This window comes from Pelophylax lessonae, assembly GCF_965119305.1.
Source record: "Pelophylax lessonae genome assembly, chromosome: 3".
Lineage (NCBI taxonomy): Eukaryota > Metazoa > Chordata > Amphibia > Anura > Ranidae > Pelophylax > Pelophylax lessonae.
The window spans coordinates 199,104,199-199,123,518 of NC_138770.1; the positions used below are offsets into that span (position 1 = coordinate 199,104,199).

At 40.4% G+C, this 19,320-nt stretch overlaps 1 protein-coding gene across 8 annotated transcripts in view; it reads left to right on the forward strand.

Annotated features, from left to right (window-relative positions):
• The window catches only part of SNED1 (sushi, nidogen and EGF like domains 1), a 444,915-nt gene that overhangs the window by 299,037 nt on the left and 126,558 nt on the right, over positions 1-19,320 (forward strand). For all 8 annotated transcript variants that reach the window (XR_014225094.1, XM_082252243.1, XM_082252240.1 and 5 more), the window contains 3 exons: positions 2,003-2,128; positions 5,388-5,489; positions 18,658-18,774. Coding sequence is in view for 7 of the 8 variants with exons in the window: in XM_082252243.1 (XP_082108369.1) it covers positions 2,003-2,128; positions 5,388-5,489; positions 18,658-18,774 (345 nt within the window). In the remaining variant the exon portion in view is untranslated. The remainder of the gene's footprint in view (positions 1-2,002; positions 2,129-5,387; positions 5,490-18,657; positions 18,775-19,320) is intronic.

Here is a 19,320-nt window from a genome sequence, read left to right on the forward strand (position 1 = left end):
GATTGGCGCGTAACTTAGATGGAACACTTAGGCACTAAAATGCAACAATCTCTCCAGAGATATGAGCCCTAGCTTAGTACACAGAAGTCACTTATTCATTTTATAATTTAATATCTTGAAAGTGGGCAGTGCATCAAATATATACAAAGAAAAGGAGTTACACAAAATACAAAAAAGACACACAATTGGCAATTTGCTATCAAAGTAAAAAGGGATACCGAAGTTTATCCTTTAATAGAAGCATACCGGAAACCTTGTGGGGACACCCCAGTTTTGAACTGGCTTTGTGGAAGAACAACTTCCATATCTCAGGTTCCCCAATTTATTGGAATATAAATGTGGCGCTGATGGCTGAGTCATGGATAGGATTTCTGACACCAGTGCTTCGGTCCGATCGACGCAGTACCAATCAATGCCTGCCTGCCCCAATCCTGCGCCATATAACAGTATGTGTGTTTCTCTAGGGTTCTACACATGCTACAAATACAGATTTACATGTGCTTGTGTGCTTGTAGCTCAACATTTGTACAATCAGAAGGAATTCCTTTCATCTCTCTACCGCTAATATTTTAGCTTTTATGAGAGATAAAATACATTCCTTAGATCTGTTGATACCAATCAAAGTTGGCAGATGGGGATACTCATTGCCTCCTACTGATTCTTGTAGATGGAATTATTACGCCTCTCCTTTGAGGCTTTGGGAAGCTGACAATCTATGTTTACTCATATGGGGACACTTTAATTGTCGTCTAGGTGTCAACTTGATTATTGGAGCTGGCCTTGTCCTTTCAAATGCTAATGAAAAAACATATGTGTATGACTGATTACTGAATACTATATCTTTACTAATCCAGAATTACACTACTTCTACAATTACACGACTTCTACAGATCACATCACATCTCGCTAAGGCAAAACTATCCTGCTCTTACATTTATGTTCCATTGCCATAGACTGTTGGAATCTGGGCCGGTTATCAATCACTTTCTTCTTCTGACAGGGACGCCCCCCCTAACAGGAGAAGACAATGGCTGATTCCACTGTCAGCACTGTCTGCGTTGATTGGGAAATGGTGGGAAAATCGTGGTTGCAGGAAGGAAATTCGAACCGTGTATGGCCTGCCTCAGAACCCATATTTGGTCTTTACTACTATTCAGCGTTCCATTATAAAGATACGCTATCACTTGCTGTCCCGGTGACGATTTGACCCAACAGCTGTATGTGTCCCTATTAGAGTTTTTTAACTTTCTGTCTGGTAAAATTGTTGTCACCTGGAACACGATGTGATGGCTGATCTATCTAATTGAGCCTTGGATAGCATTAAATATTAAATACTTAGCGTTGGCTTTTTTCCTGCCCCCTTCTATTCAAAACTGGACTTTAAATGTAAAATATAATGTCAAATCACCTTGGTGAATTGTAGCTTCTCATAGTGAAAATGATGAACATCCCATGGTACACTGTTATCTTAAAGTGATTGTAAAGACTCTTTTGTTTTCCTATAAAAATAACAAACATGTTATACTTACCTGCTCTATGCAGTTGGTTTTGCACAGAGCAGCCCAGATTCTCCTCTTCTCGGGTCCCTCTTCTGTGCTCCTGGCCCCTCCCTCCTGTTGAGTGCCCCCACAGCAAGCAGCTTGCTATGGGGCACCCGAGCTGAGTCATAGCTCCCTGTGTTCGTTCAGACACAGAGCCCCGACCCCACCCCTCTCTCCCCTGACTTGCTAGGGGACTTTGATTGACAGCAGTGGGAGCCAATGGTGCCGCTGCTGTGTCTCAGCCAATCAGGAGGGAGAATCTTGGGAGAGGGGACCTCTGGTAAGTGTTAGGAGAGCAGACAGAAGGCTTTTTATCTTAATGCCAAAATGCATTTAAAAAAATCAAACCATCTGACTTTTCAACCCCTTTAATCTTATGCAATAATGTTGGCATTTGGTGACCATAGAACACGGAATATCCCATAGACACTTGTAATGAACACATTCTCCTTATGTTCTAGAGATCTTGGAAGTACCAGGGGCCTGCTCTTCCTCTCCATGTCAGAACAATGGCATATGTCAAGAAGCTGAGGGGGCATACCTGTGTGAATGTCCTGCTGGATACACTGGGTTAAACTGCGAGAACCGTGAGTATCTTCCACATAATCATCTTTTCCAGGCAAACAAACATTTGCATCATAGGTATCGTAGCACAATAATAGAAATGATGAGTAATCTTTTTTTGGAAAATATAAAAGAATAAGATGTAATTACCTTATGTTTTAAGAAGGTTTTATTATGCTGTGCATTGAGTGAGGGCCTTTTGATAACTTCAGACCTTCTCACCATAACCTGTATGGTTACACAATCTCGTTGGGTCTCAAGCCTTACTCCATAGAAGAAATGGTTTCCATACAAAGCACTGATGATGGCCAACTAGCCTGAAACACCTGTATGCAGTTTCTCAGCCTTTTGGCTAAGATCAAGTGTAGTATCTGTTCTTATCAGTGTCTAGTAGGGGTGCTGTGCTATCATTCTGGCTTGACCTGAGCTGGCGTGATGTGGATTTGGAAAGCCAGTACCGGCTGAAACAGAAATCTCAGGGCCCGAGAGTAATTCCCCCCCTGTGGAAGGGCCCTGATTTGAGTGGATCTACCTTGTCTGGCCATAGGCTTGGAAAACAGATGGTCACAGTCACTTAAACTTTTTCTGCACTGGGCCTTTTGGCTATTTCCAGTCCTCAGGGTCTGCCCACTTATTTATTTTCATTTATTTTTCTCCCACTGTTTTTTACTCTTTCGCTTTAGTGTGTGTTTTCTCACACAAAAGTGTGGGGAGGGGTGTCTCAACCCAGTATGCTATGGTCAGCTTCGGCTGACCTAGAAGAGCTGGGTCTACCAGGCCTTCTGGCTAGGCAGACTATTGTAACCCTATGTCCCTGTCAGGAGCCTTGCATTTCAGGGAATCAGGGAGAGGTCCTACCCCTTCGGTTGGTGGACTAAAACACACCCTTAAGTGCATTTTTTGCGTGGGGGGTTTCACATGCTCATTTTTTGTACACTAAGTGCCGGTTCACATTAGTGCGATCACAGAGATCGCATGTAATTTGGAGCGCACTGCTCCTAAAATTACACGCGATCTCTGTGCGGTGCAAATTCAGCCATACAGTTTGTATGGCTGAATTTGCGCCGCAATCGCACTTAAACACGCACAACACCCTTTTTTTGGTCCGCAGCAGAATCGGATTGCATGGTGGTTCACACTAGTGCGGTCCGATTCTGTGCGAACTTGCGATCTGATCTGGGGGTGTCGTTAACTTTTAATTGACACCCCCAGCGTATCGCATATGGCAGTATGAACTGCCAGGGGTGCGGATGCGATGCGGGAACACGCTGTTTATTTGCAGCGTTCCCGCATCGCACAAATGTGAACCGGCACTTAATGGTTTTTACTGTTTTTAGGTTTTTGCACCACTACGGATTAAAAAAAAGAAGAAGCTGAATGCAGTTTGAAATAAATGGCTTTACGATATTAGGGCATGTTTGCATTATACGCCAGCAATTCTGAATGTGCATATGGGCAGTGGGGTATAAAACAATGATTTGCATGGCTCTGACCACTGTCTTGAAATAAAGTATAATCCACCTATTTTTGGGATATGTGATGGAACGAGACACATGAATAGTTTGTTTTAAGAGGGCTTTATCGTGTAACGTCCCTTCTCACCATAATCCTTTAAGTATACTGTACCTTGGCACCTATTATATTGTACCTTAGCAGGAGTCCTGACACCTCAATGGCTGCATGCTGGTTCTGGGCGAAGGGTGAAAACCCTGGACCTTGTTCCTTAAAAAAATAATCAGAAATTATAACTCCCATATTGATAACTTCTGTATTTCCATCTCATTCAGTTCTTTTTATCTTTCCATTATTGGAGTTCTGCTTCCATAAGATTACCAGAGGTAATTACCACAATCAGCAATCTTCTGGATTAAGCCTAGTACACACTATCCGGTTTTTATTTGGTTGAATGAAAAAAAAAACAGACAGCTTAGGTCAGAGCTGCTGTACTAACAATCCAACGTTAGTACAGCAATCTCCCCTACTGAGCTATTGTTTTCTCACAGGGTGATGGCCGGGGACTGCACTGATTGGGAGCCGGCTTTCCGGCTTCTGTTGGACTGGCTGCCATACACACAGGCTGAATGTCAGACGTTTTTTATTGAACCGGCTGATGCCGCTCGACATTTGGCCCATGTGTACTGGGCTTTTCTCTGATCTTTCCTTCTAATAATGGTCATTACAGATCTTCCTCCATTAAAAATGGTTGCACCATGGGCAGTAGTGCACTAAACTCCTTGGTTCATTAATGTTCTATACATTGAATATATTCATGCAATCTATATTAAAAGGTCATGTGATCTCCACCTAAATGTGGGCTTTAAGCATGCGATTGTGGTAGCAGTAAGCATCACATATATGATTTCACAAACAACATTGCCAAAAATCTGCTTCATAACGAAGGTTACTGCAGATTTACTACACTAAGATTACAATACATCTGCTAATGACTGGCTAACGCAGGAGCTCTACCTAACATACATCTTCAGATCATCAGTATTGGGTGTAACAAACAAACAAACAAACTTACGCAAAAAATAGAAGGATTTAAAGGATAAAATGTGTTCTGGTTTCAGTGCAGTGCACTTGTAGTGCACAGTGAATTTACCTTTAGTAAATCAACCCCATAGTATACCCATAGTGTACACATATAGAGATGTATGTGAGTTCCTGGGAGTAAACGATATTACGGCTGTCCAACCAATGTCTGATGTTTTCACAAAGCTTGGCAAAGATATGCCACAGACCTGCTTAATAGAGGATGTTTTTCTATGGTTTTAAATATCTAAATTAACAGGAAAATAAGTTGGTTGATACTTTGTTCAGTATCCAATTTGGTGTCATTTATTGGCAATAGGGTAGATTCACGAGACTGCCATAGTAAAACAATTTCCTGTCAGTTATCCTCTTCTGCAGTTCTGCATGTTACTGCCAGCAAGAGGATGAGTGTTTCCAACAGACGAAGAGTTGAATGAATGGGTATTTAATGTACTGGCATCCAGCAACCTATTCTGCAAGTTGATCCTGACTGGACTTTATACTGGGGTGAATTAGAAGAGCAGCAATAGACATAGTTAGGGATTTAAAGTCATTATCTCAGATAATAATCATCTATGTCAGATCCGGAACTATAGCACTGTTCAGAGATTTTATTATTTGCAGTATCTATTGTCTGCTACAATGTCTGTAATCATTGCCATACTGTTACTAGGTAAATATGTGCCTGCTATTGTAAGTCTGTGGTGACTTTTTAGTGATCTGCCTTTTCTCCTGAGTTTGCCCCAGATGTGTCCAATGGCTGTGCCTGCAGGAATGGGGGCCAGTGTGCGGATGGGAACAACACCTGTCACTGCCTACCAGGATACTTTGGACTGCTTTGTGAATATGGTAAGATTAAAATGTATACTTATTACTGGCACATAAAGCAAATGTCAACTCCCAAAAATTCTTCCTGAAGTAATTTGAATTTAAAGCGTCACATCATAAATGCTGTATTACAGACTACTCACTTTGTTTTCTGTATTCTGCAAAAAACCTGGTTGATTCTGCTGATCTATATCTCCACGTTCATGTCCCCAATTCAGCTAAGGATTTTGCAGCTCTGGTGGCAACTCATGCTCAGTTTTTAGTGAGATTCTATGCTCGATATTTCCTCCCTATTACATTTGAGCTTCCCATGTGACTATAGATTCACACATGTGGGTGTATACACAGTGGTAATTGACAGCCTACTCCCTCCCTCCTTCTCCAAGCCCATTAACTAGCTAAACACAATGGAGGCAGGATAATACTACATGTAGATCAATAGAGGCTTCACCTCCCTCTTATTTTAAAACACAGGCTGGAGGGGTGTGACACAGCCTGTGATTGGCAAACATCTGCCCACACAATGGTATTTCCACAAAATAATAAATATTTGATTTCAAATATATATTTGTATGTCAATTTAAAACATTTCTCTGGTATTATTTATTTATTTTTACTCTGTATTCCAAAGGCTGTTTTTTTAATTTGAACATGTGACCAACAGCAGAGGACTAGAAGCTTCTCCTGCTTAGGTTTCCCTTCAGGCAGGCTGGGAAAGATCTGGGTCATCTGATAGCTGTATATTGATTAGGAAAACAGTACTTGGATGTTTTTTTTTATTAAAATAGTTACAGTGCCATTATCCACATGCAGAAATAGAAGAGACAATATTTAAACAGTGTGTGTTTAGTATCACTTTACCTCCTTATTAAAAAAAGGAATATAAAAAACCTGTTAAAATATGAAAACATTTTATATTTTCAGAGATGTGACTTCTGATAAAAGCAGCCATTCTCTGACAAATTGAGTACATACATACATACATGTTTCAGGGACATTAAGTTGTACTTATTTGGTTTCAATGTAACTAAGGTCACTAACCTGGAACCTGCACAAGGTCTGTTGCTTTGAATGTTGGCAGCTTTCACCACTTTCCTGTAAAACCATTCAGATAAAAGTTGCATGCGAAGACTTTAAACTATGCAGAGCACATATACTTTTGTAATCTTGTAAATCAAGATTGCAAATTTTTAACAATTAATTGTTAAAAATTTGTAAATCAAGATTTTAAATCAAGATTGCAAATTTTTAACAATTAATTGTGCAACTCTAATACAGATGTTATAAATTAAGTTGCAGTTCAGTGAGTAAAATAAGTATTTGATCCCCTACCAACCAACAATAGATCTTGCTCCCACAGACTTGGTACAGTATGTGCTCTTGTGGTACACATGAGATTAGTCCTGTCAATTTAAGAAGGTGCTTCTAACGACAACTCGTTATATGTATAAAAGACACCCATCCACAGAATCTCTTTCTTCCATTCAAACCTCACTATCATGGGCAAGACCAAAGAGCTGCCAAAGGATGCCAGGGACAAGATTGTAGACCTGCACAATGCTGGAATGGGCCACATGAGGCTTGGTGAGAAGGAGACAACTGTTGGAGCGATTATGCGTAAATGGAAGGAATACAAAATAACCATGAATCACCCTTGGTCTGGAGCTCCATGCAGAATTTCCCCTCTTGGGGTAAGGATGATCATGAAAAAGTGAGGGATCAGCCCAGAACTATACGGGAGGAGTTTGTGAATGATTTCTAGGCAGTTGGGACCACAGTCACCAAACAAACCATTGGTAACACAATACGCCACCATGGATTAAAACCCTGCAGCGCCCGCAAGGTCCCCCTCCTCAAGAAGACACATGTACAGGCTGGTCTGAAGTTTGCCAGTGAACATCTAAATGATTCAGAGAAGGATTTGGAGAAAGCGCTGTGGTCAGATGAGACCAAAATTTAGCTTTTTGGCATTACCTCGACTCATCGTGTTTGGGGGAAGAAAAATGCTGACTATGACTCTAAGAACACCATCCCTACAGTCAAGCACAGAAGTAGAAACATTATGCTTTGGGTCTATTTCTCTGCTAAAGATACAGGCCAACTGATCCCAGAAATTACAGATAAGAAATGGGAGGAGATATGTTCCTCGCATTTGGTTGTATCCCCAATAGATAATAACAAGATGACACAATTGTATATAATGCACCACATATATCTTAGCCCTATTAGACTATATAAATTGGATAGAAGGGCATCATCAGAATGTCTGCAATGTCATCAAGATGAAGTGGATTTCTGAGGTAATGGGATATTGATGTCAAGTAATAAAAAAAATTATCTGAAATTATTAAAAGACCAGTGCCTTGTACCCCTGAAGTATGTTTGATGGGGGTGTTAAATTATGAAAAATGGTCAGGACATGTAAAGATCTTTTTTTGCAAAAAACACTCTTTCAGGTTTGAAAACAAATTGCTAAGAGATGGATGCAAGATATAACTCCTATCACAGAATGGATGAAGGCATATCATAGCATATGCAAATGTTATGTATGAAAGTAGGGGAAACCTACCGAAATATCAGAAAATTTGGAGTAAATGGTGTAGTATGGAAGGAACTAGTGAGAGCTAGAGTAGATCAATAGAACGATTAACGTAAAAAATTGTAAATGTAATTTTTATTATTATGTATGTTTTTGATATGCAATAAAGAGTATGGAAAAAAAAAAGGCTACAGGCCGACTTTGCCGCAATGAGGGACCAATGGACGGGGCCTTGTATTGTAAAATCTTGGATGAGAACCTTCTTTCCTCAGCCAGACCCCTGAAGATGGGTCATGGATGGGTCTTTCTGTATGATAATAACCCAAAACATACCGCCATGGCAAAATAGGAGTGGCTCAAGAAGAAGCACATTAAGGTCATCGAGTTGCCTGCAGAGCTTAATCCTATAGATAATTAATGGAGTGAGATGAAACTTTGAGTTGCCAAGCGACAGCCAAGAAACCTTAAGGATTTAGAGAAGATACTGTATGTGCATAAGAGTGGACCAAAATTCCTCCTGAGGTGTGTGCAAACCTGGTAACCAACTACAAGAAACGTATTACCTCTATGCGTTCCAGCAAGGGTTACTCCACCAAGTAATAAAACATGATTTGCTTGGGGATCAAATATGGTTAATAATGTTTTTTTTCCTGGATTTTTGGTTGTTATTCTGTCTCTATCATTTAAAATACACCTATAATCAAAATCATAGACCCTTCATTTCTTTGTAGGTGGGCAAACTTACAAAATCTGCAGGGGAACATTCATCAAGTGGGTGAATAAGGTTCAGCAGGGCAGTTTTTTGAATATAAAACTAAAATCAAGAATACAGAGACATGACCTCAAACCAGAGGAAAGTTCAAAACTAATTTTAGAAAGTGTTTTTTTAATGAAAGGGTAGTTGATCCTTGGAATAAACTTCCAGCAGAAGTAGTGAGACAGTCAACAGTAAATGCCTTCAAAAATGTTTGGGACAAACATAAGATCTATACTCAGACAAAAAAGTTAACAAAAAAATAAAATGGGCAGACTCTATGGACTACTCTGTCTTTTTTGGCTGGCACTTTTCTATGTTTCTATGTAAGATCATTTTGAGTTGGCGATGGGACAAAAGAAGCCAATTTTATTAATTTGAAATTAAGATGAATACAAGAGGAACCCTTTTAGTAGGCCGCTAAGATCCTACTTCTTCTTACGCAAAACAATATTTAAGAGACTGCGACCATTAACTCAAGGTTTCTTTCTTTTTTTTATCATTTTCCGTACAAAATCTGAATAATAACCCCTATACCTTGGCGACGGAGATTGACCATATAGTCCCTCTTACTTTGTCCCGCACTCCCTTGCCAAAGTATATATTATTGGAATCATTAGCTACCCGCTTATGCATATTGAACAGATTATTTGACTATCCTCAGTATTGGTTGTTTATATTACTCATAAGATATAGATGTATACTGGTACATTACACGACTATTACACTAATGGTCCAGACTACGACATCACAGCTTGCTCCGATATGGGATCTCACTCCTTCTTCCACTGTATGGTGGAGGAGCGATCGAGACACCATCGACAAACGCGGAATGACCTCAGTACATATACCACCCCAGAAGGTTAATAAACCTTTTGCATCCTTCATTAATATATCACATCTACTTAACTACACCAATAAGACCAGGTGATGTTTAACAACGGAATTCTATTCATCACTGTTTATTGTTGCATTACGGTTAATGCTATCTCTTGTTAATGTCAATTGTTTGATACATGCCTTTGCTAATTCTTATTGTATTCAACAATCCGAAAGATACAGTGTCCCCTGTAGCTTATACTACAACATTAATAAATCCTTCGAACTCCCACCGTCCCACATAACCCGACCACCTGTTAACTTCTTCTCACCATGACCCCCTTACTGGCAACTTACATACAATAACCACATTCCTCTGTTTTTCACTGTACTCCCGATGTTAAAAACTGTTACTATTGAACATTTGTGGCAGCGGCCTCCGATCGTTCGGTCATCGCAGGTATCCCCTGACTAGGACAACTCCAACCCCCAAACAGAGAATTCTCTTTTTCAGTTTTTGTACTGATAGACTCCTGAATACAACTCACTCAGCTTATTTACACCTAGGTCCATAGGACAGACAGGTAGGCAGGTCCTCCTGGTCCCAGACCTTGATTCCTTATTTCCCTATCCTTCTTCCCTTCTCGCTCCTTTCCCACAAATCACACAGTATCAGGCTCAGTTTCCACATTACTAGGCCCTTAACCTCCTATCCTTATTCCCCACTCGTCCATCAACTCGAACCTCCTTCTGACACACGCAACTATATTCTTCAACTCATCGAGGATGGCCTCTCACGCGACACCTCCCCCACCACCAGATCCCCCTCCCAGAATACTTTCACTCTACTCCATTAATGCCAATGGCCTGAACACACCAGAAAAACGTTTAAAATGTTTTTTATCTGTTCGCTCATCCAAAGCAGATATTATATTCGTCCAGGAAACGCACTTCCGCGCAGATAATGTCCCTAAACTGTATAACAAGCAGTATACATCCGTATACCACGCACCGAACTCGGAATCTAAATCAAAAGGGGTTTCAATTCTAATTTCTAAACATTGCCCTCTAAAGATACTTGACTCCATTACCGACCCCCAAGGCAGATTTATTCTTCTCAAAGGTACCATTTTTGAGCTACCTATAACACTGGTAAACATCTACGCCCCCAACACAGACCACATACCCTTTTTTAAAGACGTCTTAGGACGTTTGACTAATCTCCAATCGGAAATTATGATTGTGGGCGGGGATTTTAACGTAGCCCTTAACCCTCTTCTTGACACGTCTTCGGGTTCCTCTGCTTTATCGTACAAAACTCTTAAAGCAGGGCTTGACAAATTTTCTTTGAATCTAGGAGCCAGCTAAAAAAGTTAGGAGCCAGTTTTTTTTTTTTGTTAGGACTCTGTGACGATCCTACTCACAGGAACTGTCAGATTCAACATCTGTGGTCATATATTGTCCTTGTGGAGAAGGCTGCACATAGGTGCGGGCGGTGGAAATGGGTGGGTGGTGGCACATTTTGGGGGGGAGGGAGAGACGTCTTCTTTCAGACCTGCCAAGAATCCGTATCGGACAATTTATGTACAGGGCTGTATGCCATGCTGTTATACATGGAGCTAACATTGTGTTAAAAGACAGGAAAACGTGCACTACTGGAATATACTGGGTGTCAACAGCCCCGTGAAAATATACATAAATTCTAAAGTAAAAAACAGGATAAGGGAAAAGCTGCTATGCTGTTTTTGATGCATTAAAAAATCTTAGAATGAAAAAAAAAAAAAAAAAAGAGGGGGGGGGGGTTTGCGGGGGGGGGGGGGTTTGCGGGGCTTGATATTTTTTGGCATGATAAAGTTGTACTTTATAATTTGACAGTTTTTTATATATGCACTTTGTTTTTTTTTATTAGCACTTTATTAGAGAGTGATATTTTGTTTTTTTATTTGCACATGAATTAAGCAATATTGTGTTGTGTATTTTCCAAGTAATATTTGATACATTGCACAGGATACAGGTGATATATGCTGTATATTTTTGTAGGTTTGTACATGGGATTGGCTCTCCCCCCTCCCTTTTTTTCATTATGGGGCTAAAATTAAAATGACTGTATTCACTTCATTGCCGCAAATGAAAAATTAACAAATGAACTATGCAACAAAAAGTTTGGAGGACTACTAGGCTCAGTAAGCTATTGGAAAATATGATAAAGCAAGAAAAAAAAAGGGAAAAAAATCTAAAACCGAGATTTATAAATTCTGCATCCAACTGATAAAAAATAAATAATTTGGTGTGCCCGGGCTGGACATGTTGGCAGGCAGGGGATTACCTCCTCGCACTTCTCCCGTCTCTATGTTTCTTAGGCTTCGAGGTGTCCTTTCGCTTGCGGGTCATGCTGTCCTGCTCGTAGGGGTGCCGTGCGGGTGCAGAGCGGGCGAGATGGAAGGCTGGGGAAGCTGTAATAGTCGCTACGAGCCTAATGGAAGCGGGAGCCGGATCAGAGCGCGTCCATGCAGGTTCCCGGTCGGCCACGCCCCCCCCCTCTCGTCTCTATGAACTGCTCCTGCCTCAGCACCTCTTCTCAAGAGCTCAGCCTCTGGCTGCTCACTCCTCCCGCCATGTCAGCAGTGGCTGCGCTGCTCTCTTCCTGCTCCATCCCCGCCGCCGCCGCTAATCACGTTCCCAGCCAAGACCCCGTCCTGTAGCAGAGGCACCTGTCACTGACAATAATCCAGGCGCCAGGACACATGTTCTAGTCGCAACGGCGACCTGGCGCCTGGTATTTGTCGAACCCTGTCTTAAAGCAATTAAAACAGAACTGCACAAACTAACACTACATGATACATGGCGCACTATGAACCCGAATACTAAAGACTTTACTTTCTTCTCCAACCCCCACAATAGCTACACAAGAATTGATTACTTTTTCATCTCTCAAAACTTTGTCCAATCTCTGCTTAAGACAGACATTGAACCAATGATTGTTTCAGATCATCACCCCATTTACCTTTCCCTAACGCTCCCCTCTCGACGACCAAATTCAAATATCTGGCGCCTAGACAACTCGCTGCTTTCTAATCCCGACTACGTAAAATCAATCAAAAATAATCTAACACACTACTTTGCCGAGAACTCCAACCCTGATCTCCATCCAGCCACCATATGGGCTGCCCATAAATGTGTAATTAGAGGTGAAATAATCTCCTTAGCGTCTAAAAGGAAAAAAAATGCAACAAGCTCACATTACACAACTCACACAAAAAATCCGTACACTTGAAAATGTTCACAAACAATCCTTAGCTACTCAATCCCTCTCAGAATTAACACAAGCAAGAACCGAGCTCTTAGAAATATTGGGTAAAATAGTTAAATGGAAATTCTCACTACAACACAAACTTTACTACGAATTTGGAAATAAATCAGGCAAACTCTTGGCCAGGGCTATTCAGGCAAAGAAAGCAATAAGAACCATCCACGCGATTATAGATCCCACTGGCAATAGAATATCTTCTAACGAAGGCATTGCCAAACAATTTGTTAAATACTATTCTGAATTATATAATTTAAACCCAAATATTAACAATACAGACAATCTCAGAATCGACAAAATAAAAGCCTTTTTAACCAAATATGCCCCAGGTCCCCACTCTACTGAATCAATCAATTCGCTAAACCAGCCCTTATCAGCTGAAGAAGCCAATATAGCGCTCAAACAAATTAAAAACGGAAAAAGCCCAGGTCCCAATGGTCTGACTGCATCATACTACAAACTATTTGCTGACACACTGACCCCGCACTTCCTTCAAACCTTTAACTCCAAAACATTTGCAACCAAGACATGCCCTGACTTACTCGAAGCACACATCACTGTTATTCCTAAGCCTGGAAAAGATGACACCCTAGTGACAAACTATAGACCCATTTCCCTCCTGAATTTAGATATCAAATGGTACGCTAAGATACTGGCAAATTGATTACTCCCCCTTATCCCAGATATCATTTCGCTTGACCAAATTGGATTTGTTCCAGGGAGAGAGGCTAGGGACAACACCCTCAAAGCATTAAACATACATCATTGGCTTAACAATTCGAAAACACAGGGGTTTTTCTTGTCCTTCGACGCGGAGAAGGCGTTCGACAGAGTGGCATGGGACTACATGTCCGAAGCACTAAAAGCAGTCGGTATTGGCGACCAAATGCTACAATTTATTTTGGCCCTATATGCCGAACCTAAAGCCAGTGTCAGGGTAAACAACCACCTGTCGGACGCCTTCCCTGTGTCAAACGGTACACGACAAGGATGCCCCCTCTCTCCGCTCATTTTCATCATTACACTAGAACCCTTTCTATGTCGACTTCGTGCACAGCACGACATCAAGGGAGTCACTATTGCCGATAAACATTATAAGGTAGCGGCGTATGCGGACGATATTCTCCTCTTTCTCACTGAACCCCTTACCACAATCCCTAATTTGCTCCAAGAACTCACAACCTTTCAAACAATCTCAAATCTTAAAATTAACTACACCAAATCTAATGCTCTAAATATTTCTCTCCCAGAAAAAACCCTCAGTCTGTGTAAAGCAAACTTCCCATTCTTATGGGATCCCCACTCGATTACCTATTTAGGCATTCAAATCCCCACTTCTCTTAAGGACTTGTACTCCTTAAACCATGCAAAACTACATCGCTCCATCAAACATGACTTATTGGAGTGGAAAAACTGCCCCTTTTCTTGGTTTGGTAAAATCGCACTCATTAAAATGAATATCTTACCAAGACTGCTATATCTTCTACAAACAATCCCTATCAAACTCCCCTCCTCCTTTTTTCTAGAATACAAGCGAATCTGCACTGAATTTGTTTGGTCCTCCAAATGTCCTAGGCTAAACTGGGGTAGACTCACATCTCCAAAACTTCAGGGTAGGGTGGGACTTCCAGATCTGCTCAAATATTATTGGTCCTGCCATCTCACTAGAGTAGTTGATTGGCATATTCACGCACCTTCTAAGGACTGGGTCACTCTTGAAAGCTCGATGTCAAAAATCCCAACAAAACAACTCCCTTGGATTGACCCTCTTCTAACTCACAAACCACATACAAAACACCCATTGATCAATGCTTCCTTATTGGTCTTTAGGCAGATGTGTAAGAATTTTGACCTGGCATCAGCCCCTGGACCCCTAACCCCCCTCTCCAATAACCCCAACTTCCCACGGGGTCTTAAACTTCATAACAGCCTTATCATTGACTCAGAAAATCCTCAGAGAGCTGAACACCTCTTCCACAATGGTATCCTTTGTTCTTTTGAATCCTTAAAAACCCGATTTCCCAGCCACGGTATACCCTTTTTCAACTATCTCCAAATCAGACAATTCTTACTCGCTCCCAAAAGAATTGCGTCGTGGTCCAAACCTCTGTCCCCCTTTGAACTACTATGCCTACAGACGGAACCCCAACGTCATTTGATTTCAAATATAAATACACTCTTGTCCCCACAAAATGATACCAGCCCAGATAAAACTTGTCAAAAGTGGGAGGAAGAGCTTTCGATTCACCTCTCCTATTCAGATTGGGGAAAAATCTTTTCACACATACACAAAGGCTCTCTTAACGTATCTGTACAGGAAAATGGTATGAAAATTTTCACAAAATGGTACCTGACACCTGATAAATTGCACAAGATTAATGCCGCCAACTCTCCCCTTTGCTGGAGATGTTGCAAAGAGAAAGGTACATTACTACATATATGGTGGGAGTGCCATCTTATACAACCCTTTTGGAAAGCAGTACATGACACAATTTTGAAAATCACTACGTACACAATTGAATATTCCCCTGCACAGTACCTTCTCCATCACACCTCACTTCCTCAATCTGTCTATAAAAAATCACTCATGCTTCATCTTATTAATGCAGCCAAAATGTGCATCCCCTGTCATTGGAAGACAACAACTCCTCCATCCATTAAAGAATGGTTTTCTCGCATAACCAAAGTAGCAGAGATGGAAGAACTAATCCACCAGGCTAGGGAATCCCCTGAAAAATATTACAAACAATGGGCTCCTTGGCTTGATTTCGCTACTACTAACGTTCTCCAGGACCACACAAATACCTCTATCGCACAAACAGTCTCGGTCTAAACCCACACCCCTCAGATCCGATTTATTCTTGGTCACAATGTTACCAAAAAGCCTTCCACCATAATACATTAAATTCCATATACCATTATACTACCTCCCTTATACTCCCCCCTGCCACTCCCTGCCACTCCCTACCCCCCCCCATCTCTCCACCAACACCTGATACGCCCATGTACTGACCCTTAACAGGTTTAAGACTCATTGAGCCTTCCCCATTCTAATCCCCTCACCACCCACCTTTTTCTAACACAAAGAGAGGGTTCCCCCCCTCAACCACCCTTTTAACTAAGAAAAAGACCTATCTCCCCGCAGGGGGGTGCATCTGTGGTCCGGACACAGCTTGATCCCTTGGGGGGTGTCCGGAACACGGATCTAGTCCCCCTGAACATGGTAAAACCCGTTGTAACTTGCCTTTTTAACCGCACTAGGTCTATAATACAAACATCAAACACCCACAGGGTACGATTTTTTTTAATAGTTTTGTATTATATATGCTTGTTTTTCTATTTGGCTATGTTACTTGTTTAAATTCTATTTAGCCAAAGTTCGATATATGTTATTTACTTGTTTGCATTTATCAAAATCCAATAAAAAGATTTGAAAGAAATTAAGATGATGCCCCCGCACTATGGTGATGTGCTAAATAGCACTAACTATGTAAATGATAATAAATAATAATAAAATTCCAATTAAACATGAATATTAGAGCTGCTGCCAGGGTATGGGGTTAATGAACCTTAATCGTTAGATAATGAGAGACCAAGCGCTGTTCTTACCATAAATTGCAATTGGCTCAGAAATTAACAAATAAATTAAGTCTAAACCATTCATGAATTCTATAAACAGCGAACAGTGATGATTTAAGGTGCTTATGCAATCAATCCTAATAAGCAAAAGTCCATTGTGCAATACAATGTGCTCATGCAGATGAATTTCTTAAAGTGCAGTTTCACTCCTCTGTGCTCCCCGCCTGCACTCCCCACTCACCGAGGCATCTCAATTGCAGTATCCTGGTGTGATTAATGGTATCTCACCTCTCTTGTTTCCTCCAGTGGTATGATCAAATACAGTTGCAGTGTGTCATGGAAAAATATCAAGAGATCTCCTTGGCATAATAAAGTTTTGACTTTATTAAAAATTGGTGTATAAAAGCACTTATTCATACATTTGCAGCTTAAATAAGAAGCATGGATACAAAGTTCGGCTTGCCGCCTAGGCGTGCGCTCCAAACACTAGAAGTATGTCACTGTCCCTCCCACTGGGCATCTTCAGAAGTGAACTGGTATGAATTTCAATCCATATATGGCCAGCTTTACTCTCCGTTGCTTGCTACAAAACTTAGGACTCACAGAGTGGGGTAGGGTTATAGGGGAGATGCCCAGGGAGTGTGACTTCAAGAGCCTAACAGTGTCCAGTCACCTGAAAGTACTAGCAATGTTAATTTCATCAACGAGAATACTTTCTTCAAAGTTTTCGTCAGCTACATGTTTTCAGTACATGAAGATATAAAAAATGGCGCCTCCCAGTGCAGTGATACTCAGAGTTAAATTATTACATACAATGGATTTTAATAGATACAGCTGCCATCATTTTTTTGGAGTGCCCCAAAAAAAATATATACTGTAGGAAAAAAGTGAATGATTTGAGACGCCATAACTAAAAGTGCTAAGTACTAAATAAATAAAAAGTTAATTAAAAGTGCCAATATCGGCACACATGAACAGTCAAAGGTAATGAATCTGAACGCCGCTCTATTCCGGTGTGCGTTCCAAGGTGTCCAGCAAAGAGTGGATATCACGAACCCGGTCCAGAGGCTACTACTTCCGGGTTCGTCATATCTGCTCTTTGCTGGAACACACCTTGGAACGCACACCGAAATCGAGCGGCGTTCAGATACATTCCCTTTGACTGTTCATGTGTGCCAATATTGGCACTTTTAAATGTCAGTGGTTTACTATAGTTTATGATTTTACAAATAAATACCAAACAATATTGCGCAATTATATGTTCTCACTTTTTTTGGAAAATGGCTTAACCATATAAATGGTGGACAAGCTCATCACAATCTTTTGTGAGCCCAGGGGTCCATCCATCATAAGTACATCCTTTACCCAAGGAGGCTATCTGATTAACAATAGAGCAAGCTGGGTCCTGGAGGCCCTCTGTTTTCTGGTGAGTTACCCTCATACCAATAGGTGAATGATAACACAAGCACTTTATAAGCAAGAGGACTTGTCAGAGCACTTTGTCACTATTGTGGTGGATTTTTTTTTGCACTGGATGAATTTTTTTGTTTAATGTTGTATTTATATATTATATATTCACCTTATTTTATTCAACTATATAATTCGATATTTATGCATTTATTAATTTAGCACTTAGCACTTTTAGTTGCGGCGCCTCAAATCATTCTCTTTTTTCCTGCATGTTTTCAGTGACAAAAACTAAACTAAAATAAAATTATTTTTAACACAGATGACTAAAATATGACTAAAACTAAAATGGCATTTCAGTCAAAAAACTATGACTAAAACTAAATCTAAATTTGACATCAAAATAACACTGGGCACTAGCCTAAAACCCACTGAATACTTAGCCTGTGTCCTGTACTGTACTCCAAAGATATGAAATTTACTGTACATGTAAGTCCAATGTTCTCATTTTCCACATTACACAACTACCTATACTGATATTTATTTTCAGCAATTGCTTAAAAAGACAGAATTTTCTTTTATTGTTGTTGAAGCATAGCTGTTGACACCGTTTGAATGAAGATTTAATCTTTGCCTGCCCATATATGTTGAAAAAGTCAACAGTTTCTATGGGGTTTACTTACTTCTACATGACTATATAGGGATAATCTAATGCATGTCGTCACCTTGAGGCTACAGAAATATAAAAGCTGTCTGACACTCTTTTTTATATGTTTTATTTCAGAGGTGACATCACTTCCGTGCAGCATGGGCTCTCAGTGTCCTGATGGTGGATCATGCATGGAGTATGGAGGCAGTTACCGGTGCGTGTGTCACACAGATTATATCATCGGTAACCACAGTAAGTGTGTATTGGGGGGGCAGCAAGCTGTATTATTAACGCATGTAGAGAAAGTTTGTCATTTACTGTACATTTTAATTGAAGTACGTTTCTAGCCATTATTCATTGTAATAACAAAACTCTATACTTTTCCACTCCTACAGTAGATCCCATAAATAATATGTGTTTTTAGGTTTATATTATTACTTCTGCCGTGAATATGCTTATTGCTTGTTGTTAACTGTTTTTAATTTCACAGAAGGCGTAAATGATCCTATACAAACATATAAAAAATATTTTATTAAAACACTCAAACCTAACATGGGGGAAAGAAAGAAAAATGTCCTGTAGAATCCCTATGAAGCTTTATGCTTGACACAATAATAATGTAGCCAGGCAAAAAACTTTGAATATATGTCCTGAAATTCCAAACTGTAATATGCAGGAGTACGTTCATTAAAACACACTTTGAGCTTTTGAGGAGTGAGATTCCACCTTAAAGGGATTTCTGCAGTTACAGGTGTCTTAATTGTGTACAAGATTTTGGGCCACAGAAAGCCTTCATCA